The following is a 27,639-nucleotide window of genomic DNA, read 5'->3' as shown; positions in this document are numbered from 1 at the left end:
ATATGTCATTAAAAAAAATCTAAAACAAAAGCACAGCACACCTGTCAAAGGCCCATAAGTGTCTGTGGTGACATACGATATGTAAACCACAAGCAAACAAGTTAACTTAAAATTGCTCAGAGTGCTCTTTTATATACACTTGCAATTTACATGCTGCTAAAATAATACATTTTGTAACATCACCATATTCTGGTAATTTTTGCTGACTGTCTACAGTCAGGATAAAACCATTAGTGAAATGAAAATTGTGATGTTGTTACAATAAGGGGGTGTTACATCAAGGGGCTCCAATTTGCCAACATCACAGAGAAAGTGTCCCTCTTCATGGACGATATATTTATATATCTAGCAAGCTGTAGTGCGATTAATTTGCGGCCTTTTCCCATTAGAATCCCTTTTCCCTTAGAATCCCTTACCACCCTGCTAACTGTTGTCCAAGACTTTGGCAAATACTCAGCACTCCATATTAATTGGAAAAATCACAGCTATTTAGCATTGACCCTACCCCTCATATTCCACCTTTCCAACAGACGCAATTGAAATGGGTCACATCTTTTAAATACCCTGGGATATGGATACACCCAGACCCCCAACTTTTCCTACAACTTAATCTAGACCCTATAATGGACTCTCTGTCAGACCTGGGCCAAACTACCACTCACACTATTGGGAAGAGTGAATATTATCAAGATGATATCTCTGCCTAAGCGCCTTTATATATTTCATAATACTCCATTTATTTGGGCCAACAGTACCCTCAGATTTCCTGCGAGAGACTAAAAGCAAATTGGGTTTTGGCCCTGTCACACTTCTATTTTTACTTTCTAGCCTCCCAAATTTACTACATACATTGATGCCTCTCTCCCAATCCTTACAATACTAACACAGAACTCCAAGCATCCATTCTCCACTCAATAGAAGGCCTAGGTACTTACCCCTACAGACACCACTCAGATATGACCACTCTACTGAACACCTTATTCACTCGCACAAAGCATGGACCACAGCCCTGAAAATCCTGAACCACCCATGGCCGCTTCTCTCATCCCAGCTCCCACTCTGAGCCAAGTCGCTCCTACCCCACCTGCAGGAACTACAGGACTACATCTATTGCCTGGGTTTTAAAAAACTCAGTGACCTTATATTTGGTCACCAGTTCCCCACACACCCAGACCTGCAAGAAAGAGCATTGGGCCAACAGATACAACTCTATAGATACTTGCTGCTGTGCTGCTAACCCTCATGCCACTTAGCTCTATTAGGCAGCCCTCTGTACTCCGGTGCCGGCTGCCTGCAATTGGGCTCCATGCATAACCCTAACATCCACACGCTTTCCCCCACCATAACTACAGTAACCCTAGAGGACATCCTGTTCTCCTCATCTCCAGCCAAACATCTATCCAGGCTGCCATTTTAGCTTGGTGTTCATAGCTTCCTGTTTGTGGTCTACCCCGCATAGCTCAGATCACACATTCCTAAGGGTGGGGGGAGTGGGTTTTATGAATTCTTACGGGAGGGGGAGCAGGAGAGGGCAGAGAGGAGAGCTGCGCAGACTCTGGCCCCGGGAATGAAGGATTCTTCTGAGAGAGGAAGTCAGATACCCTAACAACGTATTTACAAAAAAGGAGACAAGAAATCCTGTGTTTCTTTTGATAGAGGACTCAGTACAGTGTTTCTGTGAGTGCTTGCTGCACTGACTTCTCTGAAAAAAGATTAGTTGTGTAAGTTTTCCTCTGCCAGAGACACACAGCTTTCTGCTTCCTGCTCTTTCCTGCTCCTCCTCAAGAATGCTAAGAACTCACCCCCCCCCCCCTTAGGAATGTGGATCTGAGCCAATCAGCAGGATGCTGACTCATAGTCTAACTAACTGAGCATGTTCACTTCGTCTGGGTGTCTGTGCAGGAGTGAGGCGTCATGGGAACTTTCTTTACACAGCTCAGCTTTTTTCTTCCTGTTTGGCTTCTCATCATCTGAACAGGTGAAACATGGGGAGACTTAGGCTGATGCCACACGCGGCGTAGGGCTGATTTTTTCGGCAAGCGGATAAACGCTTGCCGAAAATTCAGCCCTACGCCTCCTACTTGTGCCTGCACCCGAATGAATGGGATACGCTCGGGTGCAGGCACATGTAGCCGATATACGCATGAAAACGCGGGAGAATGCAAAGTCTCGCGTTTTCATGCGTATATCGGCTACATGTGCCTGCACCCGAGCGTATCTCATTCATTCGGGTGCAGGCACAAGTAGGAGGCGTAGGGCTGATTTTTCGGCAAGCGTTTTTCCGCTTGCCGAAAAAATCAGCCCTACGCCGCGTGTGGCATCAGCCTTAAGGGCACTATTGAGACAACTGAAGGTATGCCTGCAGCTTGAGATTACCTCTTTACTAGCCTTTCCTTCTCCTTTAATGCCCCTCTGAGATATTCATACATTTACAGGCCACTTTGAATAAGACATATGGCTAAAAGGATATAAGGGGGGGCACACAATTTTCAGGTTTGGTGTCAGCCTTTTTAGTTCTGCCATAAATAGCCCCTGGAGCACCCTGTATACCCTTCTGCATACTGGATCTGCTGCAGTGTACTAAACTGCTTTTCCACCCAAGTTAAACTCTTTAGATAACTAGCTCTGCTCCAACCTGCTCAGACACACTCTTCCTTCCCAAACTGAAGCAACCTGGTTTTGAAAGCACAGAGCTGGAATCAGATATGTCAAAACGTGGGTCCTAGGTTGTTGCCTTCTCTACTCAAGCTGTTCTGGGACTAAAGATACCAATTATTTACATACAATATAACCATATATAACAAAACAAAGTGAAAAACAGCATATCACTATACCGTATAGAGTTGGATATAATAGGGATCTCCTTCTTAATTATTTTTTTCTGTATAATATACTTTCAAAGCTTTTATAGTGTGTCACTGACTAAATAGCACCACCTGCTGGTCAAAACTATTGCTTTTGAGAAAAATTATAACAGCATTTTCAGAACCAATTTTTTACAGTTACAACTAATCACTTATTGTACATTGTATAGGTTATAAGAAAATAATTCTGAATAGATAGAAATGGGGATAAATAATAAGATATGTTACCGAAAACCCCCACTTTTTAACCAAATCTATGAATGAGCAGTGATGCTTTCATTCATTTCATTTAGAAGCGCGGATAAGGTTTGTACACAGTGATGCTTACAAGTTAATTACAATTTTGAGGAACCATCATCATGTAGGGGGTCCCCCACATCCCTTACAATCAATAACAAAATCCGAGTAAAGAGACACAGATATCCTTCAGGAGAACTGTCGCCCTAAGAAATAATGCTAAATCCTTTCCTATCCTTTTGTGTAAAAGAAGTTGAGCAAAAGAAACTTTACCTACACTATTGTTATTATGTTGGGTTGAAAAACCCAACATACTGCTCCTACAGTTTAAGGGGTACAACACCCAAACTCTCCACACTTCTTCGCCCTATAGCGGAGCAGGTTGCTTGTGCTTTTCTAAGCGATCCCGCCCCCCGTCTTTTTGTGGCGCCGCTCTGAACACCTCAATTTTCCCATTGACTTTGACAGGGAAGATTTTCAAACTGCTGTCACTCTTACAGCTTCGAAACAACACCCCCCAAACTTGAATAACATAGGGTCACCCCGAATGAAACAGCGACATTTGTTGGATGACCCTAAGTGGGAGGGGCCAACAACAGCCAATCAAATTACCCCCAATGACTAGTGATGAGCGAATCTGTTCCGTTTCGCTTCGCCGAAAAATTCGCGAATCTTTGAAAAGATCCGCGAAACGGCGAAAAATTCGCGAAGCGGCAAAAATGTCGTGCGACAAAAAAAATTGTCGCCCGCGGCTATTATTTTGTCGCGCACGGCTCTTGTTTCGTCGCGCGGCTCTTGTTTCGTCGCGCGGCTCTTGTTTCGTCGCGCGGCTCTTGTTTCGTCGCCCGCGGCTCTTGTTTCATCGCGCGGCTCTTGTTTCGTCGCGCGGCTCTTGTTTCGTCGCCCGCGGCTCTTGTTTCGTCGCCCGCGGCTCTTGTTTCGTCGCGCGGCTCTTGTTTCGTCGCCCACGGCTCTTGTTTCGTCGCGCGGCTCTTGTTTCGTCGCGCGACTCTTGTTTCGTCGCGCGGCTCTTGTTTTGTCGCGCGGCTCTTGTTTCGTCGCCCGCGACTATTCTTTTTTGACGCCGCGACAATTTTTGGACGTGCGGCGAATTTTTCCGCGGCGAAATTTTTCATCCGTTTCGCGAAACAATCCGCCAATGGCGAAACGCGGAAATTCGCCGCGAATCCATGCCTGGCGAAACTTTTCGCCCATCACTACCAATGACTCTAATTGGTTTGATGCCAGGGTTCCCAAACTTTGCACAGTCAGTCACTGGCTGACCACATTTTCAGGATTAGAAAAAGTGGGTGGAGCCACCAACAGCCAATCCATTTCCACCCATTAAATTTCATTGGTTTATATTTAAACTGATATACTTATTCCAGGGTTGTTAAACTTTCCAAAGTTAGTCATTTTGCCATTCAAAGTTAGTACAAGTGGGTGGAGCCAGCAACAGTCAATCACATATCACCTATTTACTTTCAATGGCGAAGTGTAAAATGTTGGCAGTCCCACAATTTTTGTACCTGAGTCCCCACACTCAAAAATAGGAAAAGTGGGTTGGGTCACTAACAGCCAATCAGATTTTATCCATTTTTTTTTTTTTTAAACAATTGCTTGTTTATTGAAAGTGTTCACACTTACAGACACAAAGGAAAAAAAAAAGATGCATTCAGTAGTCTAAATGTTCGCTTTTTTATACATTTTATACATAGATGCCCTATGTTCAGTCACCATGCAACATTGTTTCATTAATGTTTTTGCAGTAGGGTTCTATAGGCAAAAATGTGGAGTATTGTTGGTCCCCAATCTTTGAACAGTGGTTTCTACTATATAACAATTTGGTGTGTCTGTAATTCATGTGCCAGAGACACACAGTTCTCTGCTCTTTCCACTTTCCTGCTCCCCCCTCCCTCAAGAATGCTAAGAACTCACTCCCCCCTTAGGAATGTGGATCTTAGCCAATCAGCACAAAGCTAACACATAGGGGCTGATTTACTAAGACACGAATTCGAATCCGAATTGAAAAAATTCTGATTGGAAAACGAACATTTTGCGACTTTTTCGGCGCCTTTGCGACTTTTCGGAAATTATCGCGACTTTTTCGTTACCAATACAATTTGCGCGAAAAAACGCGAGTTTTTCGTAGTGTTAAAACTTGCGCGAAAAGTCGCGCCTTTTTCGTAGCGTTAAAACTTAAAAGGCGCAACGTTTTGCGCAAGTTTTAACTCTACGAAAAAATCGCCAGATTTTGCACAACTTTTGGAATGGCTATGAAAAACTCACGTTTTTTCGCGCAAATCGTATTGGTAACGAAAAAGTCGCGATAATTTCTGAAAAAAAAATCGCAAAATACCGATCATTATGAAAAAAACGCAATCGGACGCATTCGGCCCGTTCGTGGGTTAGTAAATGTGCCCCATAGTCTTACAAACTGAGCATGTTCACTTGGTCTGGGTCTCGGTGCAGAAGTGAGGCATTATGGGAACTTTCTTTACAGAGCTCAGCGTTTTTCTTCCTGTTTGGCTTCTCATCATCTGAACAGGTGAAATATGGGGAGACTTAAGGGCACTACTGAGGGAACTGAAGGTATGCCTGCAGCTTGAGATTAACTCTTTATTAGCCTTTCCTTCTCCTTTAAGGCAAGTTTTGTATCACCCCAAAATCTTGTGTATATGCCAGAATGGAGAACCTATTGCCCATGCCCATGATACACAACCTAAGGGTTTTGGGTTTCATGTTTAAACTACAAAAAACTTTAATTGTCTAACTTTTTATATGGGTATATATTCTTATAGATATTGCAGTTGGTCTCTTTTTGGGAAAGCAAAGCTTCCCTGTATTTTCATTATGTTCCACCTATATGTTGTCTGCTTGTCTAAACTCTGTATTTTAGACACACATGGAATGATGACAGACAACTGGGTTGTCACAACATGGCATTTTCTCCCCTCCCCCTCAAAAAAACCCACCACCTATGGAGAAAATATTGATGGCCCACTACTGCCCATACATGCAGTAATCAACATGAATGTCATCTGCCCATCACTGCATACATGAGGTACATTTTGCATTAAAAACACATTTTCTGCACTTCTGAAAAGATTGAGAGAGTCCCAGACAAGATAGGGGCAAAAGACATAGTGGGATGCCATGGACACAGGGCTGAGCAAACCCCTCAACTGAAGCTTCTGGTAAACAACAAAACCCCTATTACTAAGTCAATAATTTATATTACCAGGCATCCCAACGTTTGAGCATGCACAGTAGAGTTAGATCTGGTGCACAAGTATATAGGTGGCCATACACGCTGTGATCGAATTATAACAACGGCATACGCGCAGTCTGACCGAGGACAGCAAAGTTGTCATTATGATGAACAGTTACAGTTCAATAACATCTGATCATTGGTGACGTAAACATTTAGTAACCCTGTTTATATTAAAACATTGTTATACTTACTTCTGCTATAGTTCCAGAGATATTGATATTAATCCCCAAATGCAGTGTCTTCCAGTCACAGTTTTAAATGTAGGGTATTTAAGTGGTGGTTTACCATTAAATTAACTTTTAGTATGGTATTAAATGCCCTATTCCCAGCAACTTTGCAATTGATTTTCATATTTTTTTTTTTTTTAAATTACATGCTTTTCTCTTCTGCCTCTTTCCGTCTTTAAAATGGGGTCACTAACACTGCCAGACAAAAACCATTGATCTGTGTGGCAATGGTTGGTTTTTTTTCCCCTGTCTATGCAGGCTTTCTCCTATTCATATTCCAGTTCAAACCACTGCCTAGGGTAAATAATAGCAACCAGATAGATGTAAGAATATGAAAACTGAAAGCAACTCAACAAAAAGCTATATAAAAAAAAACAATTATGAAGCCTAATTGCAACTGACCCTAGGGTTGCTGGCTACTAAAAGCACCCTGACTACGTTTACCTTTTCCAGTTTTTTTTTTTTTTTTGGGTGGGGGGGGGGATGGGCAGCTAGATTCTCTTCAAGAACACCAAACATAGCACCCTGACAATAACATTTTACATACTTATTAATCTAATAAGTGAACCACAGTGAACAATTAAAAAACTAACAAGGGTATGTTGTACAAGGATTCAACAAGAGTTGATTGTTTTATTACAAGTGATAAGCAGTTGAAAGAAAAGCCTAGATTAGTCGTACAAGGATTTCGAAGAGACTTCAGGCAAATGCACAAACGTCCTCAAAGTACTTTATCACGGACTCCTGGAATTCAGAAACTCCATTTAGAATTAGCACAGTCCTGCTTTATGATACACGCCTGTTGATTAGGCGGGAATCTCTTGCTTAAGTCCCGGAAACTTTAAGACGAACGGCGATAAGTTTGATCGACTCCAAGAACTCCATAACAGGCAGCCTCAGAGAAGAAACCATCGCCACGCTTAAGAGTCGTCGGGCTTATCAGCTGGGGGCCCACACGGCTGCAGCATCTTCTCCATCAGGTTAAAACGTACCCGTGCTTTACTTTCGTTCTCAGCCACGGCAAAGTAATTGAGCAGATCAAAGTGGCCCATGTAGGAGCAGTAAGAGTCTCTGTGCTGGTTCACCAGCCACTCCCACTTAGTAGTATCCGCATGGCCCGTGCCGATATACTTGGACTGCAGATGCTCCAGTTGGCTGTGAATAGTATATCGGTCTGTCATGGCGATGGCAAGCGCTAACAGCAAGCTCACTGTACACGACTTGGTGTTATGATATGCAGCGGTAGCGCCTTTGGCTTCCGGAGGACAAAAGAAGTCAGCGTGTTACAGCAGCCGGAAGTTACGTTGCTTCCGGGAGTGACCAATATATCGACGCCGACTAAAATAAATAAAGTTTCGTAATTTTGTAGTGTTTTGCTCATTTTCGCTTCAGCGATTGGCCCGCCTATTTCAAGCGAAATCGAAACTCCCTGCATGCTCAGTTGTGGGACACAGGGAGAGAACAGGCGGAAAGCTGTATGGAAAAATATAAAGTGGTTGCAGTTGGGTCAATTCTATAGGAATAAACCATTTTTTGAATAGTAACCTCCGCAACATGTTAACACATGAAACAATACCCAGCGGCATATAGATTACTCGCCTTCCAACCTTTACCTTTAAAGTGATAATATCCGTGATTTTAGCACACAGTCTTGCGATTTATTAAAGTTATATAAAGGCAAGGGTTCAATGTCCCCTCTAATTTCTTCTCAGTTATGTACACAAAAAATATTTTGTGCGCACAGTTTTTAATTTTTTGCATTCAGCATGTGTTTGTAAATGCATACATTAAAGTGATGTTAGAGCCCTAAGGGAGCAACTAAGACACTACCCATTTTAGACATGTAAACTTTGGCAGTATAAGGGCATTTCTGGCACATAATAACTTGGAGAGGCTTTTCACAGGGTTAAACACCGAAGGGTTAAATTGACCTATCAGTATATTCCTCTTGTAACAAGCAAAGATCTATTAAAGAAAAATTATTTTTGCTTGAAAGAAAAAGTTAGAACTGAAGTAGGTAATAAATGTGCTTTAAAGTAATTCAAGCTTGTTGAATCATTTTAGGTCTGTTACACATGGGGGAAATTTGTGCGTTTGATCAAAGTAAGTTGTGCCTGCGTAAGGCAGCATTCTTCATTGCATGAACTTTGTAGTGCACATGAGCTGTTTGCAGATGTAAATGTCACTGATGATGTCAGAAGGAAAATGGCTGCCAGGTAAAAGACACTATTTGCTTTAGGGATATGTAATGGTGCTGACAAACACAGGGGATATATGCAGTACAAATGGAGTTGTTTGGGTGCCCAACTTATATATATATGGTAGGAAAATGTATGGTTTACATGTCCTTTAAATTGCACAAGTGGAAAGTAGGCAAGCAATATTGTTAACAAACTAAATAAAGTAATAAAATAAAAAAAAGAAAAAGGAAAGGAAAAGGAGAAAAAAAATTACCTTAAAATCTGAGGAAAATAGCTCAACAGTAAAGAGTTCTGCTAAAATTTGCAGAAATTAAAGTTGCGCCTTTTCTGAGATTTACTGTTTCAAAATGACTAAAAATACAAATCTAAGAATTTCCAGTTAAACTTGCCAAGATCATGTAGAAGTCAATGGCAGATGTCCGTTGAGACAGGTGCCCCATGCCAGTAGCGGGGACTGACTGTTTATGTATATAGTTTTACTTCAGTTGCAGTCAGTACAAGGTATTTATAAATAGATCCAGCATTGTGTCATGATGGCTATCCTCAGAGCGAAGGGGTCTGTGAATTCCAACAGCCAATGGAGGCCAATAAGAGGAACTCAAGAAAAGAAACCGGTGACTGGGGACTTGCCAGTTGAAGTTTTCAGTTAGGAGTTTTTCTAGTTTAAATAAAGAAGTTATTTTCTCTTGCAATTGTGGTTACTGGTGAGCAGTCATTGATTAGATCACAGTACCTCACCGTGACACCCCTTCCCTGAAGGATCCTTATTTTGCTTTCAAACTTTAGAGGTGTAACACTTTTGAGGCTGTTTCTTTGTGCAACAATTTGAAAAAGTTGCGGGACTATTCACCACACAAGATCTTTTCAGTTCAGACGTAAGACATTAATGGAAACGAGTTTATTCAAATTTAAAAAAAAAAAAAGCACAATGTTAAGAGTTTTAGTAAATCTACCCTCCACAGCTAACATGACATCAGAATAAATCTGCACACACAGAATTTATTCCTTATCACTGCCAAAGCTGTGTGTTCTTTGACTATTGTGGAATATTTAAAGCCTGAAACCCAGGGTATTTAATTCCAGAAATATCTTTGTACAAGTCATTCTGAATTGAGAAATCCAGTCAGATAACTAGCTGAAAAAAATATAGCAAGTCCAGTTGATTTGATAATATAGATATACCACAACCTGGATGAATGAGAACTATCACATACAACCAAGAACCTGCTTCTTATTTATTGTTAAGAAGAATACAGAAAAATGGGATGGATTATTAGTTTGTTCTGATAGGTCCTCTATGTATACAACAATCCTTCTGTAATTTGGATCACCAGACTTTGTCAGCATAAAATAATTTAAACATTAATTCATCAATATGGATTTACACAAATTTGTTAGGATTAAGTACATGGTGTTTATTATTACACAGAAAAAAGAAATAATAAAAAAAAAGAAAATTAGATTTACCTAAAATGAACTCTATGGGAGATGGCCTTCCCATAATTCAGAGCTTTCTGCATAAGAGTTTTCCAGATATGGGATTCTATACCTTAAATAAATAAGAGCTTGTGCAGGATTATTCTGGGGCTTCCCATCCAGGACTTTAAAGAAGAGTCTCGCCTAGAACATTGGAAGTGCCTGGACACATCCTTTTACATTGAAGATAATCATTACAAGGCCCATGGGGTTTCACTTTTACCTAAAGTCTGCAGCTCTTCAGGAACCTCTATTGTATTTAAACTTCACCTTAATAAAGCTTAAGTATTTAACCATTTTATTGACTGTGGTACATTTAGCATTTTGTATTGTTCAGGACTGTCAGTAGTCATTTTGTTTAGTAAAGTAGTATGTGTGTTAGTGCATAGGTATTTATTTTCTTAACATATTAGTGCAATTCTAAACCTAAATGTGCCTGTAGCACAACGGGGCTATATTTAAAGAAATCAAAACAATTTTAAACTATATGATATGCCTATTTGAAATACGGCTTCTACTGATCATATTGGATTTTGTCCCAAGTTATGTGCTTAGACAGGGCACAATTAGTAAAGTAATCAGGAGTATATAGGAACAAAATCATGCATGTCTTATAAATGTGTAGAAATCGGAATCATTACAAAATTGTGTATGAAACAATTTCACTAAGTCGGGATTCTTAAAACCTTGCATAGCCTTATGCTGTTTTTAATATGTATTTTATAATCTCTATTACAATTCACACACACACACAAAAAAATTTATCAGCAGCACTGCTTAATATAAATATTTCCTGTGAAGGCATGTTCTTGATTGTCTTTGCATTTAACATACATACATACATATATAGTTAGTAACATAGTAAGTTAGCTTGAAAAAGATGTACGTCCATTTGTACTAATAGCTGTGTTTCCTCACTTGCTTAAAAACCACTTCAAACCCCTTCTTGAAGCTATCTAACGTATCAGCCAGTACAACTGATTTGGGGAGGGAATTCCACAACTTCACCACTCTTACAGTAAAAAATCCTTTACGAATATTTAGACAGAACCTCCTTCCTTCAAATCGGAATGGGTGCCCTTGTATCAGTTGGAAGGACCTACTGGTAAATAAAGCATTAGAGGGATTATACGATCCTGTTATATATTTATACATAGTTATTATATCACCCCTTAAGCGCCTCTTCCCTAGTGTAAACAACCTTAAAGGAGAAGGAGAGGTAAAAACTAAGTAAGCTTTATCAGAAAGGTCTATGTAAATACAGCCATAAGCACTCACAGAAACTCTGCACTGAGTTCGTTTTCAAAAGAAACAGGATTTCTTGTCTCTTTGTTTTTCAGTGACAGTGTCTGTGTAGCTCTCTCCTCTCTCCTGCTCCCCCCTCCCTCAAGAATGCAAAGAACTCCCTCCTGCCCTTAGCAATTTGTAATCTGAGCCAATTAGCAGGAAGCTTCCTCATTGTCTAACTAGCTGCACATGTGCAGGAGCGTGGCATTATGGGAATTTTCTTTACAGAGTTTTTTTTTCTACGAAGCTTCTGATCATCTGAACAGGAGAAATATGGGGAGACTTAAAGGAGAATGCAAGTCAAAATTTAAAAAGCATACTGCCCAATAGTCCTCCTATTGTTTAGTAAAAACGCCACACTTTTGGCTCACCTAATCAAATATTTACTCAGTCACACTTACTTCACATTTTCTAGAACAGGCAGCCATCTCTAAAAAGGTATTCTCCCTTCCTTCATTCCCTCCCCTCTGCCAGATCCGCTTCTGATGGGCATGTGTAGCTCAGAACAGGAGACAGGATCAAGTTACACACATGCTCAGAGAATAGGAAGGCAGCCGCTGGCAGCCTACAGGACGGACAGAGATATTTCAGTGATGTCACTGTAGTCTTCACACTGCTGTAGGCTGTCAGCACCATATCTCAGAGAAGCAAGCAGGGATCTGGGAATTTAGATATGCAGTAAGTACTTAAAAAGAATGCCTTTAGACTTACTTTTAATTTATATTAACCTTTCATTGTCCTTTAAGGGTACTGTTGATAGAACTGAAGGTGTACCTGTAGCTTGAGATTAACTCTTTATCAGCCTTTCCTTTATCCTTTTGTCATAACCGAGACTTTCCATACCCTTTACCAGCTTAGTTGCCCTTCTTTGGACCCTCTCTAATTCAATAATGTCCTGTTTGTGCACTGAAGACCAAAACTGAAAGTATATTCTAGATGGGGCCTTACCAGCACACTGTAAAGTGGAAGAATAACCCCCTCCTCCTTTGAATCTATGCCCCTTTTAATACAGCTCAAAGCCTTGTTTGCCCTAGCAGCTGCATGACCTTACATTTATCCACATTAAATCTCATCTGCCACTTAGCCACCCAGATTGCCAGTTGGTCAAGATCCTGCTGCAAGGATGCCACACCCTGGATGGTATTGAATGGGCTGCAGAGTTTTGTGTTATCTGTGTCATCAGAAGGATTTAAAAGACCGATACAAGGATTATCACAAATTTACAAGCTCCAAAAGAGGTAATCTGTACATTTATTTCTCATAACAGCCTGAAAAGGTGAAAGCATTTTCTCATAAAAGGGAAAAATCAGAATATAAATTAAGCACAATTATCTTAGCCCTGTGTTCAACCAATGGTTTTAAATTTAATGTACTTACAAATACTGGTTATTTTACTCAACTAATTTTCTTAGCATGATCTTTTAGCTTGCTCGCTCTCTAAATCAACATAGAATGGATATAAGAGTAGAAAACTGGTTCACTATGTAATTGCTTGCTGTTTTATGGGTATCGCTGCATTACCCCGAATAGTCTAATAATTACCTAATAAACATTTTATTTCTACGAGTTCATTTGTATATTATGGTTACAATCCTTATTTCTACTACATTTATACAATGCATTCTTCCCTTTTATGCATTTTCTCCATACTATCAGTATAGTAATGCTTGTGCTCATCATTTCCTCCACTGACATAAAAATGCTGGCAGAAAAAAAGTATGATAAACTATCATTCGCACAGAGTGGATTTCGCATGACTTTTTGTCACGTCAGGTCTTTTTGTCCTGTCAGTTTACATAGGACAAAAGACAATGTTTTAGCACACAGAGCAAATGCTGAGTGTACCACTGGCTTAAGATGCACCTTCTTGCAAGGCCAGAAGCTACAGAGGCACCTTTGTTATAATCCATTACTTATAATTTCACATATTTGGCCTGTAAAAATATATGTCAATGCAATGAATAAAAGCAAGGGCTTACAAGTTATTTTTTTTAAAGCAAAATGCGCCATAAGTAAATTGCAAATTAGACAACAGAAGTTGTACTCTCAGGATTTACACGCACCAATCTTGAGGAATTTCTTAATTCTTGCAGTTGTTTTGCTGGCTTTCCAACACCTTCTTCGAATCTCTTTTCCACAACCACAAGAACATTTTCATATAAAAAGGATGCATTCTGTCTAATAAAGGCTTTCTTTTCAGATTCCTGTTCACATCTTAAACTGTAATCTACATGCTGAATAGCAACCAGTATAATTTCCATCAAGCATTCAAGCAGCACCATGTGCAGCTCAGGAAAGTATAATTTAAGTGCTTCTTCTAAAAAGGCCATTGTCTGTTTTGTGAAAGCAACAATGGTGTAACTAATATTAACCCAACAGTCATCGCCAGTATATTGGTCAAAGTTATTTATTCCACAATTTTTCATTTCCTCTCTTAGCTTGCCAAGTGCTTCAGGAGTCATCAGGTTCATTCTTCTCCACATTTCCTCAGAGTTACGGTGTTTTGTAGCTTCAATGACAATATCTTTGTAGCTCTGCAGAGCAGCTTTTATATCTTTTACAAGCAGTGCATGCAGTATAAAGGTGAGATCTAAACCTATTTCACTTAATTGTTTACAGTGCTCCTTTGCTACTTTAACACATTCAGCTGCAGTAGAGAGACTTTCCTTGCTGTCAAATACCTGCTTACTAAAAGCATCTACAAACATCTTTAAGGCTAACCGAGACCAAACAATAAAAGCAGAGTAGCAACCATTATTTTCAGCAAAATCCATTTCAAATTCCTTGGCAGTTTCAAGTAAACTAGTAAAAAATACATTGCATAGTTTATGAATATAGAGCAAAGTGGCCCCTTCAATTCTAAGCTGACGTATGGCAGTTTGTACGGCAGCTGCTTGGTTTTTTAAAAACAACTCACATGCCTTAGTGGACTGACCTAATCTAACAAGTTGGGAGACTGCTCTTCGAGTTGCTTTTGGGCCACCCCTCAGAGATCTATCTGGAGAAAGTTCAAAAACAAGCACATCTGTTAGCTGTCGAACCCGCTCATCAACTTTGGACTTCAGCTCTTTTACAGGATGTGTTAGAGGTTTATCTTCCAAATAGCTGTTCAGTTTATCAAGCAAATCAACAGCCCCTTCAAAATTTCTTTGAGCTATACAAACATCTAAGTCTTCCGGAAGCTCCTGGATCCAGTCAATTGTTAAATCTACTTCTACTTCATCAGATGTCCCATCCTCATCAATGAATGGGTTGGCAGGCATTTCTGGTACAACAGGCAATTGTGGGGTTGTTTCCTCTTGTTGCTTTTGCTTTTCATTCAAAGCTTTACTTTTTTTTGTTTGTTCCAGAATTTCCAGCCACTCTTTTTTAATTTTTGCATTTTCTGCCTGGAAGATACGACTTTCAGGAAACATGAGTATTTTGAACATGTCTTTCATTGGGGGATTTTCCTTTACATTAACTACAGCAAGGTCATCTAAATTATGGAGTGCATTATATTTATAAATCCCTCGGCGATTGGGCACAGAGGTAGCAATGAGCAAGCAATCATTCATTAAAAAGGCGTGGACTTTCTGAATAAGGACCATATTGTCAACATCAAATTCTGTTAGGTCGCCATTATAAACCAAATACCTACAGAGGGAACAGAAAGAATAAAATCATTTTATTTAATAAAAGACATTAAGGGTAATTCATAAAAAATTAAGCATAAAAGATCTACAGCACATTATAAACAGCACTTTAATGTGGCAGTGGAATTTTTAGTATGTTATACAATGTCTTACTATTCTACCACTTCTTAACTGGTCTTAAATTGTTGCAGTTTTTGAATTATTTGCCCTCCTCTTCTGCCTCTATCCAGCTTGCAAATTTAAAATGCTATCTGGTTGTTGACCCCAGCAGCCAAAAAAACTTAGCTATAACTCTGCAAGGCTTAAATTTCAATAGTTAATTTTTATTGCTAATGTTTCAGCTCAGGCTTACTCCTGCTCATCTCCCAGTTTATTATTTAAAGGAAAAGTTATTCAAAGGAAAAGCACACCATTTATTATTTTGAATGCTTTATTAGAAAATACCTGCTAAAACTTGGCTTCCGGTAATTTGAAATAGAGCGATATGGCGATGCAGGTAAGAATCCACTATGCAATGATCCTGCATAGGGCAGGAAGGGTATGACACAAACAGGTGGGGCAGGCAGAGTATGGCACACACAGGCAGCATAGGGCAGGCAGAGTATGGCACACACAGGCAGCATAGGACAGGCAGAGTAAGGCATACACAGGCAGCATAGGACAGGCAGAGTGCTGCCTGCGTACTCTGCCTGCCCTATGCTGCCTGTGGGAGGTGAACCTGGCAGGGGTTTGTTCTAGGAGTTTGTTAGCAGTTGGAAATAGCCATTAAATGGTCCCTAAGTTGTGTAATTATGTGCTGGGGGTTGCTGTGCTATCCACAGGAGAGGAGGCATATGGATTTAAGGGTATATCTTAATATGACTTAATATAATTCTTTCACATATGAATGACGGTTGATATCCCCACAGTAAGGATCAAGCATTTGTGTTTTTGCTGCACTACCACCATTGTGATAAAATAGGTGTGGTTTGAAGTGGGCGTGGTTTAAAAAAGGGGAGTGTTCAAAACTGGCTTTCATTAGCGGCCCTCCACCATGTATGCTAGAGAAATTCTGGCCCTCAGCACCACAGAAGTTGGATAGCACTGTTGTAGCCATTGTGGCAAGGCTAAAACTGCAAATTGTCTCTTTCTTCATTTTCCATGTTGCTGTGAAAATATTACAATGAAAAATATGCTCTTTCCAAACTACATAAAGTTTGAGATGTTTAATTACAACAGTGCTGAACCAGCCAAGCTGTAGAAGGTTATGCAGATACTCCCAAATCAAAGAAGCTTCTCCTTATTTTTTAACAAGTAAAATCAATAATATAAATGAATATGACAAGAGTTTATGATACAAATAGGTGATACAATTGTATAGTATTATATATATATATATATATATATATATATATATAATACATTATATGTTATGCATGCCATAACAACAAAAGGGTATGCTTGGGTGAAAATCTTTTGGGTTTGATGAATCATAACAGTGCACTAAAAAAACATATTGGAGTTCATTTTATAAATCACTCATAAAATAGAAGAGAAGAGAAAAGTGGAGGAAATCCAACAATGAATCTTTTAAAGCTCAAATTGGATGTTTCTGCTAAATATAATTTGGCTTGATTCTGTAAATAATAATTCTGAACTAAAGCTATTTCATACATAGCCATTTCCTGGCATTAAGTGGGAGAAAATCCAAAAGTGAACTAGAAAGGGAAGTTTGAGAACACACTTGTTGGTTTGAAAAAGTTAAGTAACTGAATGAAATCTGATCTGATCTACGCCCACTTTTTCTAAACTTGGACCACAGTTTTATAGTAAAAACCACTGTACAAAGTTTGGGGACCCTGGTTTTAATAGTGTCTGAATGGCAGAAATTTAAATTTCCCCACTGAAAGTCAACGAGTGACATCTGATTGGTGCTTGGTGGCTTAAATTTAAACCAATGCAATTCAATGGATGAAATCTGATTGGCTGTTAGTGGCCCAACCAACTTTTCCTATTTTTGAACTGCAGTCCCCCAGTGACCAACTTTGCAATGTCCAACTTTACAATAAAAATTGTGGGACTGACAGCATTTTACACTTCACCATTGAAAAAAGGTGAAATGTGATAGGAAAAGTGGGCGGAGCCACCAACAGCCAAACTTTGAACAGCAAATACCCAGTGACTAACTTTGGAAAGTTTAACAACCCTGGAGTTAATACTTAAATAATGGCATCAGTTTAAATATAAACCAATTAAATTTAATGGGTGGAAATTGATTGGCTGTTGGTGGTTCCGACAACTTTTTAAAACCTAAAAATGCAGTCCCCTAGTGACCCTGGTGTTAATACTGTGAGAATGGCAGCAGGTTGAATTTCCCCAATGAAAATCAATAGGTAAAATTTGATTGGCTGTTGGTGGCTCCACCCACTTTTCCTAACTCTGAACTGCAAAGTTTTGGGACCTTAGTAATAATATTTAAAGAATGGCAGCAGCTTAAATTTAAACGTATGAAGTCTATAGGTGAAATCTGATTGGCTGTTGTTGACCCAGCCCACTTTTCTAAACTTGGAATTTGGTCACTCAGTAACAAACTTTGCAAAGTTTGTTGACCCTGATATTAAACATGTGAGAATGGCAGCAGTTAAAATGTCCCCACTGAAAACAGTGAAAGAAATACGATTGGCTTTTGGCTGCCCCGCCCACTTTTTGTAACCTTAAATACATAGTCACCCAGTGACTGACTGCAAATTTTGGGAACCCTGGCATCAAACCAATAAAATTCAATAGGTGAAATCTGATTGGCTGTTGGTGGCTCCACACTCTTTTCGTAAAACTAAAACTGTAGTCCCCTAGTGACCAACTGTGAAAAGTTTGGGGACCTTAGTGTTAATACTGCGAGAAAGGCAGCAGGTTGGATTTCCCCATTGAAAGTCAATAGGTAAAATCTGATTGGCTGTTAGTGGCCAAACTTGAATACATAGTCACCCAGTGACTGTGCAAAGTTTGAGAACCCTGGAATCAAACCAATAAAATTTAATAGGCTGTTCACAGCTCCGCCCACTTTTGGGCAACTAATAATCATATTTTCATTCAGGCCGGATCCATGACTATGTGATTCAAGTTTGGGGAGTGTAGCCTCAAAGCTGTAAGATTGAAACTGCTGCCAATCTCCCTATTAAAGTCAATGGGTGAAATTTGGTTGGCTGTTGTTGGCCCTCCCACTTTGGGTCATCCAACAAATGTCGCTGTTTCATTCGGGGTCACCCCATGATTATGTTATTCAAGTTTGGGGGGTGTAGCTTCAAAGCTGTAAGAGTGGCAGCAGTTTAAAAAATCTGCCCTGTCAAAGTCATTGGGAAAATTAAATAATGGCATCAGTTTAAATATAAACCAATTAAATTTAATGGGTGGAAATTGATTGGCTGTTGGTGGCTCCGCCAATTTTTTAAAACCTAAAAATGCAGCCCCTAGTGAGCTTGGTGTTAATACTGTGAGAATGGCAGCATGTTGTCTTTACATATTGAAAGTCAATAGGTAAAATCGGATTGGCTGTTGGTGGCTCCACCCACTTTCCCCAACCTTGAACTGCAGTTACCTGGTGCCTTAAGGTCCCCATACACAGCCCGATTCTAGCTGCTGATATCGGTCCCCTAGACCGATTCGGCAGCTAATTGGCCCGTGTATGGGCACTACAGACGGGCCTTCCCAACCGATATCTGGCTATAAAAAGTCGTAAAAACCACCGTGCAAAGTTTGGGTACCCAGGGTTTAATAGTGTCTGCATACAAATTGTGAGGCTGACAGCATTTTACACTTCCCCATTGAAAGTAAATAGGTGTAATGTTATTGGCTGTTGGTGGCTCCGCCCACTTTTTTCTAACTTTGAATGGCAAATACCCAGTGAGTAACTCTGGAAACTTTAACAACCCTGGAATTAATATTTAAATAATGGCATCAGTTTAAATATAAACCAATGAAATCTAATGGGTGGAAATGGATTGGCTGTTGGTGGCTCCTCCCACTTGTTTGGGAACCCTGACATAAATAGTGTGAGCAAAGCAACATTTTAAATATAAACCAAAAAATTTCAATAGGTGAAGTCTGATTGGCTGTCGGTGGCTACACCCACTTTTTAAAACCTAAAAATGCAGTTCCCTAGTGACCCTGGTGTTAATACTGTGAGAATGGCAGCAGGTTGAATTTCCCATTGAAAATCAATAGGTAAAATCTGATTGGCTGTTGTTGGCTCCACCCACTTTCCCCACCGCTAAACTGCAGTTACCAGGTGACTAGCTCTGCAAAGTTTGGAGACCTTAGTATTAATATTTAAAGAATGGCTGCAGTTTAAATTTAAACATATGAAGTCTATAGGTGATATCAAATTGGTTGAATTTTCCCATTTAGAGTCAATAGGTAAACTCCGATTGGCTGTTGGTGGCTCCGCCCACTTTTTCTTACCTTGAACCACAGTTACCTGGTGCCTAACTCTGCAAAGTTTGGGGACCCCAGTGTTATTACTGTGAGAATGGCAGCAGGTTGGATTTCTGCCAAGTCAATAGGTAAAATCTGATTGGCTGTTCACATCTCCACCCACTTTTGGGCATCCAACAATTATCATATTTTCATTCAGGCTGACCCCATGACTATGTGATTCAAGTTTGGGGAGTGTAGCCTCAAAGCTGTAAGATTGGCAGCAGTTTCAATTTCTCCATTAAAGTCAATGATTAAAATTTGATTGGCTGTTGTTGGCCCCTCCCACTTTGGGGTTATCCAACAAATGTTGCTGCTTCATTCGGGGTGACCCCATGATTATGTTATTCAAGTTTGGGGGGTGTAGCTTCAAAGCTGTAAGTGTGGCAGCAGTTTGAAAATCTTCCCTGTCAAAGTCAATGGGAAAATTGGGGTGTTCGGAGCAGCGCCGCAAAAAGACGGAGGGCCGGATCGCTTAGAAAAGCACAAGCAACCTGCTCCGCTATAGGGCGAAGAAGTGTGGGGAGTTTGGGTGCTGTACCCCTAAAACTGTAGGAGGAGTAGCGTTTAGAAAATGGGGGGCGCTAAGAAAAAGAAGAAGAAGAAGCGGAAGAAGAAGCCAAAGTTGAAGAACAGTATGTTGGGTTGGGTTCAGATGGGGTTTTTTGCCTTCCTCTAGAAGTTAGGCAGGTTATATATAGGCATTATGGTTGAACGTGATGGACGTATGTCTTTTTTTTTCAACCCAACTTACTATGTTACCTTACTATGTTTTTCATTGATGGTCTTTTTTCAACTCTATGTAACTATATACACATATATAGTAAGCTCTTTGCAGCATCTTGTGTAAGTTATTGGCTGCTTTGTATGTAAAACTGTATATTCAATGTATTTACCCATTTAGTGCACAGTTCTGCTGAATATGTTGGCAATTTATAAATATGTGATAATAATCTCTAAGAGATACAAATACAAGACCAAATGGCTTAGGGCTCTGGCACACAGGGAAATTAGTCGCCCGCGACAAAACTCCATGTTCGCGGGCGACTAATCTCCCCGAGTTGCCATGACCCGCCATCCCACCGGCGAACATGTAAGTCGCCGGCGGGATGGCACACGCGGTGGCGCGATTTCCCGAAATCGCCGAAAAAGACTCGCGAGACGTTTTCGGGAAATCGCGCCGCCGCGTGTGCCATCCCGCCGGCGACTTACATGTTCGCCGGTGAGATGGCGGGTCATGGCAACTCGGGGAGATTAGTCGCCCGTGACAAATGAGATTTGTTGCGGGCGACTAATCTCCCCGTGTGCCAGAGCCCTTACATATACAGACAAAACTTTTCAACAAAATCAATTAACAGTTACAAATGGTTAGTGATAAGAGCTTACGTGATTTATTCAACCACCAACCAAGATACAAATGATTAACAATCAAAGCTAAATCAATGATAATAAGAGTATTACAAGTCACACTAGTGCCCCACAACCTGAATAATAGCACGTAGTATGTGCCATTATTATGCCTTCAGATAAAAAAAACTCCATTGAAACGTCAAATTAAAATATATTCGTATAACAAGCACATCATTTCATTGCATTAATACAAATTACATGCGGCATCCCTTGTAGCAACTACTGCTATACAGTGCGACGCCACAGTTACAATAACACATTGTAAATCTCTTTATATTTACCTCCCGGGTGTTTCCAGCAGGTTTTTGCATCCCTCCACCTTTTCCAGCAGAGTTGTAAGGTTCCTGACCTTTCCCTCTTCTGCTTCCTTAGGAAACGCTGCCTGGAGTTCCCGGGCGGCTTCAGAGCGGTCTGTATAAAGCAAGGCCTGGGTGACGCTCTCCATAATACTTTTTTGCTCAGTTAGAATGTGGCTGAGTTGGTACATCTCCCCTTCCAAATAACTTATCTCTTTGGCAGTTTCAATGAACTGACGGTAGTTCTGATACACATTACGTTTAAGACTCTGAGCGGTCTCATCTGCCAGGCTCTGAATGCGCTGTCGGTGCTCTTGCAGGTCTCTATCCCCGTCTGATTGCTGTGACAGCAGTTTCACATACTGTTCTGCTTGAAAGCTGCTAGACTCCAGCTGCCGCCTCAATCGTTGCACCGAACCACCACCTTCTGCCATTTTTATAACCCAAATAAAGCACCGGTTCAACAGAAACAACGCACAAAACAATGTTTCAATCTGTCAGCAAGATAATGAAGGCTACAAATTGCATGTACGCTTCCGGGCGTATAGGATAGGCGGAGCAACAAAACACAGTCTTTCTTCGTTCAGACTGCGCTTGCGCCTCTCTCCTTATTGTACGGAAGCCCGCTGTGAATTTGAAGCGCAAAATCTTAGTAGTGATAAAGATTTATTTTACATCATCTTGTCTCATTTGTCTTTACGTATACAAACTTAAAATGGGTGACTATTTCTTTTAACGGAAAACTTAAAAGCTTTGCAAAAAAAGCAGTTAACAAGTGTATTGTACTAGGTTTGCCACCAGCATTGATGTCAACTCAATTCCCCCAGTTTGTCCAGTTGTTACCAGGTTTTAAACCCCACCTCCCCACCTCCAGCTGCTATATCCATTTCATCACTGCGGATAGCACATACCCCCCAACTTTTAGAAAAATATAGAGGGACATATAGAAATGCTGCACATAGCGCAGCATTTGAACACATTTCTTGGGGTTTCGTTTTATGTGTTATTACAGTTTTGCTAAAAAAGGTGAAATTGCCTTTTAAAGAATAAGTAAACTTTTTTTTCTATTAATAAAATTACTCTAAACAGCTTCCCAGAATTGCCTACCTTTGTCCCTCTTTTCTTTCTGACCTGGTTCCTCAGTTACAAGATGATCCATTCCACTCCTTCCTTGTTCAGAGTGAAGCTCCGCCCCCACTTCCTGTTTGGGTCTCTCATTACATCAACTACCTGTAGTCAAATTGGAGAGCCTTCTGCACATGTCTGGAGGCAGCAGGAGCCAGTCTGTGCATTAGCAGGGTTTTTTTTTTCTTGATAAGAGACCTGAACAAGAGTGGGGGCGGAGCTTCACTCTGAACAAGGAAAGAGAGGAACCAGGTCAGAAAGAACAAAGGGAAAAAGGTAGGGAATTCTGGGAAGCTGTTTAGAGTAATTTTATTAATCGAAAAAAAAGGTTTACTTATTCTTTAAGCTGCAAGTCTCAGTTGCCCCAGTTTAGCTTATTAATTACAATTGTATCTCAGTGCAGGTGTAGCTTAACTTTTGTTGGCTCTCTGCCAAAAGCCTACTTATTTAGTTTAATTTAGAGAAACTTTGTATATTTTTTAGCAAATTTTTTAGAGACTTTTCAGTAAGAATCTGGGACTGCTGCTTGAGCGGTTAAAATCGGGACAGTTGGGAGTTATGGCTCAGGGTTGCCATCTGGCTGGTATGTCGGTGGCCTTGTGCATTAAAATGATGAAACATTGATGAAAACATTACTAACGAAGAACAATAAAAATGTAGTAAGGCTGATATTTTTTTTCCAAAAAGGGGGAAACTCTTACTGTGTAAAAAAATATGACAACCAAATTCAGCACACATCACCAGGCTTCGCCGTGTAAAAAACTAACGTAAAATCTAATGTTCAGACAGCAAACTTCTCCATTTATTTTACACAGCTTTTTATACTGTTTCTTCAGCATATTTCGTTTTTAGGCTGATGTCAGACATGGCGTATTCTTGGCAAGCTGAAAATATGCCCGCTACTGTAAATGCGTCCTACCTGTGCCTGCACCCGAATAAATGAGATATGCTCAGGTTCAGGCACATGTAGGCAAATGCAGCACATAGCACAGCAAAAATTTTTTGACGACACCCATTTTTCCAACCACACCCCCTTAATACCACTCTCATTTTACAAAATTTGGCAGGTTATTCAAAGTTTGGACACATTTCTTGGGGTTTTGGGGTCTTTTTATGTGTTATTACAGTTTTGCTAAAAAAGGTGAAATTACTCAAGTTGAAATTTATTTGCGAACATGCAACGTTTCGGAGCCTTTGTCAAGGAGCTTGTTGCTTGACAAAGGAGCTTGGCTCTGAAACGTTGCATGTTCGCAAATAAATTTGCGAACGTGCTTGATTCAACTTGAGTGCTGGTGCTTACCTTTTTTTGTGCTGTATTTTGGGAGGGTGCCAATCCCTCTGGCATTTGAGCACCAAGTTTCACTGCCTAGAGTGCCAGGGTGTGCGGGTAAGATATCTTTTTACTTTTGTAGGTTTCCAGTCATGCCAGAATTCCAAGAAGAATTTTCAGCAGGTCAGATAGTTTCTTATATAAGAACATGGTCTGACTCATCTGTGAGGGCCAAAATACCTTCTAGCCTGTGAAATAGACTCTACATGTCCATTAAAGGAACAGTACCACCGAAAAAAAAGAAAGTAATCAATATATTATCTACTGGTAGCCATTCAAATTAAAAAGGAGAAAAGGCACAAGTTACATAGCAGATAATAGATATGTTGTCTAGATTCCCATTGTGTCCTACAGAGCTTATCTGTTATCTGCTATGTAATCTGTGCCTTTTCTCCCTTTTCAAGCTTAAATGGCTGCCCCCCTTGCCTACACAGCAGCATATTTATATAAACTATAGTAGTCTTTCTGAAGCAAACACACAACTTTTATTAGTGCAGGGCAACAGTACATTATATTTTAATTACTTTAAAACATCTTTTGTGTTACTGTTCCTTTAACAAAGTTTATAGTCAGCATAGTTATCATAAGGGTCAGATTTGGTTGTTTCTTTGCTTGAAATGGGTGATCTTGTGAAAACTGTTTACAAAAATTTCTACACTTCATACATTGACTTTACATTGCTTTATCAGCACATTTGTAGTATGGCACTCCTCTCTTCTCTGGCGCCGCATCCAAAATGGCAGCACCAATGGGTGCCACGTGGGTCGTGGCGCAGGCACACTGTTATTTCTTAAACCCTTGATTACCACGAACCGGATTATTTCCTGCCTAGTCTGTACACCAACTTCCTCCTTGGTCCTGACTCCAACCTGTAAGCAGCTAGGCCCTGACAGAACTATTGGGACAGTAAGGTTGTAAGGAAGAGGTTGCACAACCAGGACCCGGAGGTGTCATGCAAACTGTGTTCTCACTGTAAATTCAATAATGAGTTTTCCTTGTCATTTAACCCTTTACCTGCCAACGACGTACGGCGTTGCAGGAAAAGGCTTTATCTGCCAACGGCGTGCGCCGTACATCGTTTGGCAGATAAAGATTTTTAGTGATGACAGACCCCTGGGCAACGAGCCAAGGGGGGCTGTCATAGTAACATAGTAAGTTGGGTTGAAAATAGACATACGTCCATCACGTTCAACCATAATGCCTATATATAACCTGCCTAACTACTAGTTGATCCAGAGGAAGGCAAAAAACCCCATCTGAAGCCTCTCTAATTTGCCGCAGAGGGGAAAAAATTCCTTCCTGACTCCAAGATGGCAATCGGACCAGTCCCTGGATCAACTTGTACTAAGAGCTATCTCCCATAACCCTGTATTCCCTCACTTGCTAAGAATCCATCCAGCCCCTTCTTAAAGCTATATAATGTCATACCGGCCCTGCGACGCGACGCGACCCCCCCCAAGCAGCAGACGCGATCGCTATGTGGGAGATAAGATGCTGCAAAGTGGAAGCTTTGAGGGGATTTTTGGAAATGTCATCAAAATTGCTAATTTTAGAAATGCTTTGCGGCTTGGTACTTTGGAGTAGAAAGACAGGGGTACCCATTTTGAATTCAGGGGAATGTGTACTTTCCAAAAATATATGACTTTCTGGGGTGAACGTACTTTTTACTAGCTTTATCCCACATATAATGATGTAAATGTGTTGATTTTGCAAGAGCTGAAATTACAGAAATGATAGATCATATGGGGGTATGTTCACATTGGAGCCCCTACATGCCACATACTTAGGTAAACCTATACTTATTGGGCATCAAACTGTTCAATGGTGTTTTATTTGGTTACTTTATGACCTGTAGGAGATACTATAGACTGGAAGCTTTGAAGCGATTTTTTAAAAACTTCACAAATTTTGATAAAAACCTATAACTTTAGGAAAGCACTGTGACTTGATAGTCCCCAGAATCTGTTCTTTCCAGAAATGTGTAATTTTCTGGGATAAACCGTCTGTTTGCTAATAGGTAGGCCAAGATTGGCTGCTTAGCTTGACACAATATAAATCACCCCAAGAGTTAAATATTATAATTTCTGTTGTTGGGCCCAAATTGCTTAGTGCCACATAAAAGGCAATAGCTCACTGTATACTTATCATATGACGATAAATCTCTATCTTGGGCTGTTAATCTCCCTGAAATGCTTTCCCACTGGCAATAATGTGAACCACCCGGTGGGAAGGCATTTCGGGGGGGGATTGGCGCCCGCATGAGCAGAGACTACTAATCTCCCCATGGAAGCACCACCAAATCAGTCTACTTACATGAGTTTTGCCTCATGCACACACTGCTCCGTCACTCCTCATCGGTGTGGATCTTTCCTATATTAGTTCTTCCACTTTTTTGCATCTCTTTTGTTGCTGGATACAAATGCTTATAACATAATTAATTGAAAAATCACTAAAACCATATTAATTAATGGTTTCTCCTCTTAATAAATACATCAGCAAATAAAGGCACATTTATTGATGTTATTTGTTTTCTTGTTTTCTTAATTGTTTATCTAAATGAAAAAACTAATTGTAATAATTATTTTATTGTTAAAAAAAACACTGTAAATTAATATCAACATTTAGGGGCAGATTTATCAAATGTGAGTGTAGAGCTTAATACATAAAAACACACCTATGCCCTACTCCTTCTTGTTGGATTTTTAGAAGTGTATTTTTCAAATGGTGAGTTTTAACTTTCATCTATTGATAAATACATATAAAAATCCAATAGGAATGAATAGAAGGTTGGCAAGTTTTTATATATTAAGATCTAAGCTCACATTTTGATAAAACTTCCCCTTAAGGCCCCCATACACGGGCCGATAGAAGCCGCCGATATCGGTCCCTTGGACCGATTCGGCAGCTAATCGGTCCGTGTATGGGAAGAAACGAGCAACCCTGGCCGACCGATATCTGGCCTGAAATTGGCCAGATATCGATCGGCCAGGTTAGAAAATCCAGTCGGAACCGACTGCCCATGGCCGCAAATGTAATCCGATCGTTTGGCCTGATTATTTTTTTTTAAAGCAAGTTGCTACCCGATATCGCCCACCCGTAGGTGGGGATATCGGGTAAAGATCCGCTCGCTTGGCGACATCGCCAAGTGAGCGGATCTTATAGTGTATGAGGACCTTTAGTCTGTTCAAAATTAATAGGGCTCATTAAAGTGTGGCTGAAGTTTATCAAAGCGCAATTCACATGACTGAGGGCACCTGAGAAACGAAGTAAATGTCTAGCCCCATCAAATTTCAATATTAAATATAAACAAACATTTTTGATCTTTTGAAAACTGGCTTTCAATGCAGGATTCTGTTGAATGAGTACTATTAACTGATTAATTTTGAAAACAGCATGTTTTTCTGTGAAAGAACCCCTTTAAAAACATGGGATCACATTAGAAAAAGTGCTGTATTTTAGAAAGGTAAGATATTTTTGCAATGGGTATCCTGGTTTGTGAATGAGTACTGTCCATTTCTTGAGATATCTGCATGCACAGCTACAGTTTTCCAGATCATGCCTTATTTGCCAGAAATATAATGTGTCTTTGTTGTAGATCCAGCTGTTGTTATGCTTTTTGTAATTCATCCTGCAAGGATGTCTTTTTGTTTTCGGCTTCATTTAATAACTTGGAGGCTTGTTGCAGAAGTTCCTCCAATGAGTCTTTAATTCCGGCTAATTTATGACCCCGCGAAGGAGCTGGAATTCTTACAGGTTCTTTTGCATTTGATTTGTTGTTGTAAGTGAACTTGGTTGTGGATCTGGGATGTTTTTGGTAGGGCTGTTCTT

At 40.2% G+C, this 27,639-nt stretch overlaps 2 protein-coding genes across 2 annotated transcripts; both read right to left on the bottom strand.

The window, feature by feature from the left end:
- Nucleotides 1–7,207: 7,207 nt before the first annotated feature.
- On the bottom strand, nucleotides 7,208–7,785 carry sf3b5 (splicing factor 3b subunit 5). The gene has a single exon (NM_001016441.2). It carries the CDS (start codon nucleotides 7,781–7,783, stop codon nucleotides 7,523–7,525), a length of 261 nt encoding a protein of 86 aa, NP_001016441.1. The 5' UTR covers nucleotides 7,784–7,785; the 3' UTR covers nucleotides 7,208–7,522.
- A 5,004-nt stretch (nucleotides 7,786–12,789) lies between these two features.
- On the bottom strand, nucleotides 12,790–22,511 carry exoc8 (exocyst complex component 8). Its single transcript, XM_002941595.5, has 3 exons — nucleotides 22,464–22,511; nucleotides 21,342–21,982; nucleotides 12,790–15,202 (listed from the first exon to the last, which is right to left on the bottom strand). Exons 2-3 carry the CDS (start codon nucleotides 21,788–21,790, stop codon nucleotides 13,591–13,593), a joined length of 2,061 nt encoding a protein of 686 aa, XP_002941641.1. The 5' UTR covers nucleotides 21,791–21,982; nucleotides 22,464–22,511; the 3' UTR covers nucleotides 12,790–13,590.
- Nucleotides 22,512–27,639: the final 5,128 nt, after the last annotated feature.

This window comes from Xenopus tropicalis, chromosome 5, assembly GCF_000004195.4.
Source record: "Xenopus tropicalis strain Nigerian chromosome 5, UCB_Xtro_10.0, whole genome shotgun sequence".
NCBI lineage: Eukaryota > Metazoa > Chordata > Amphibia > Anura > Pipidae > Xenopus > Xenopus tropicalis.
This window is presented reverse-complemented; position numbering and strand designations above follow the sequence as displayed.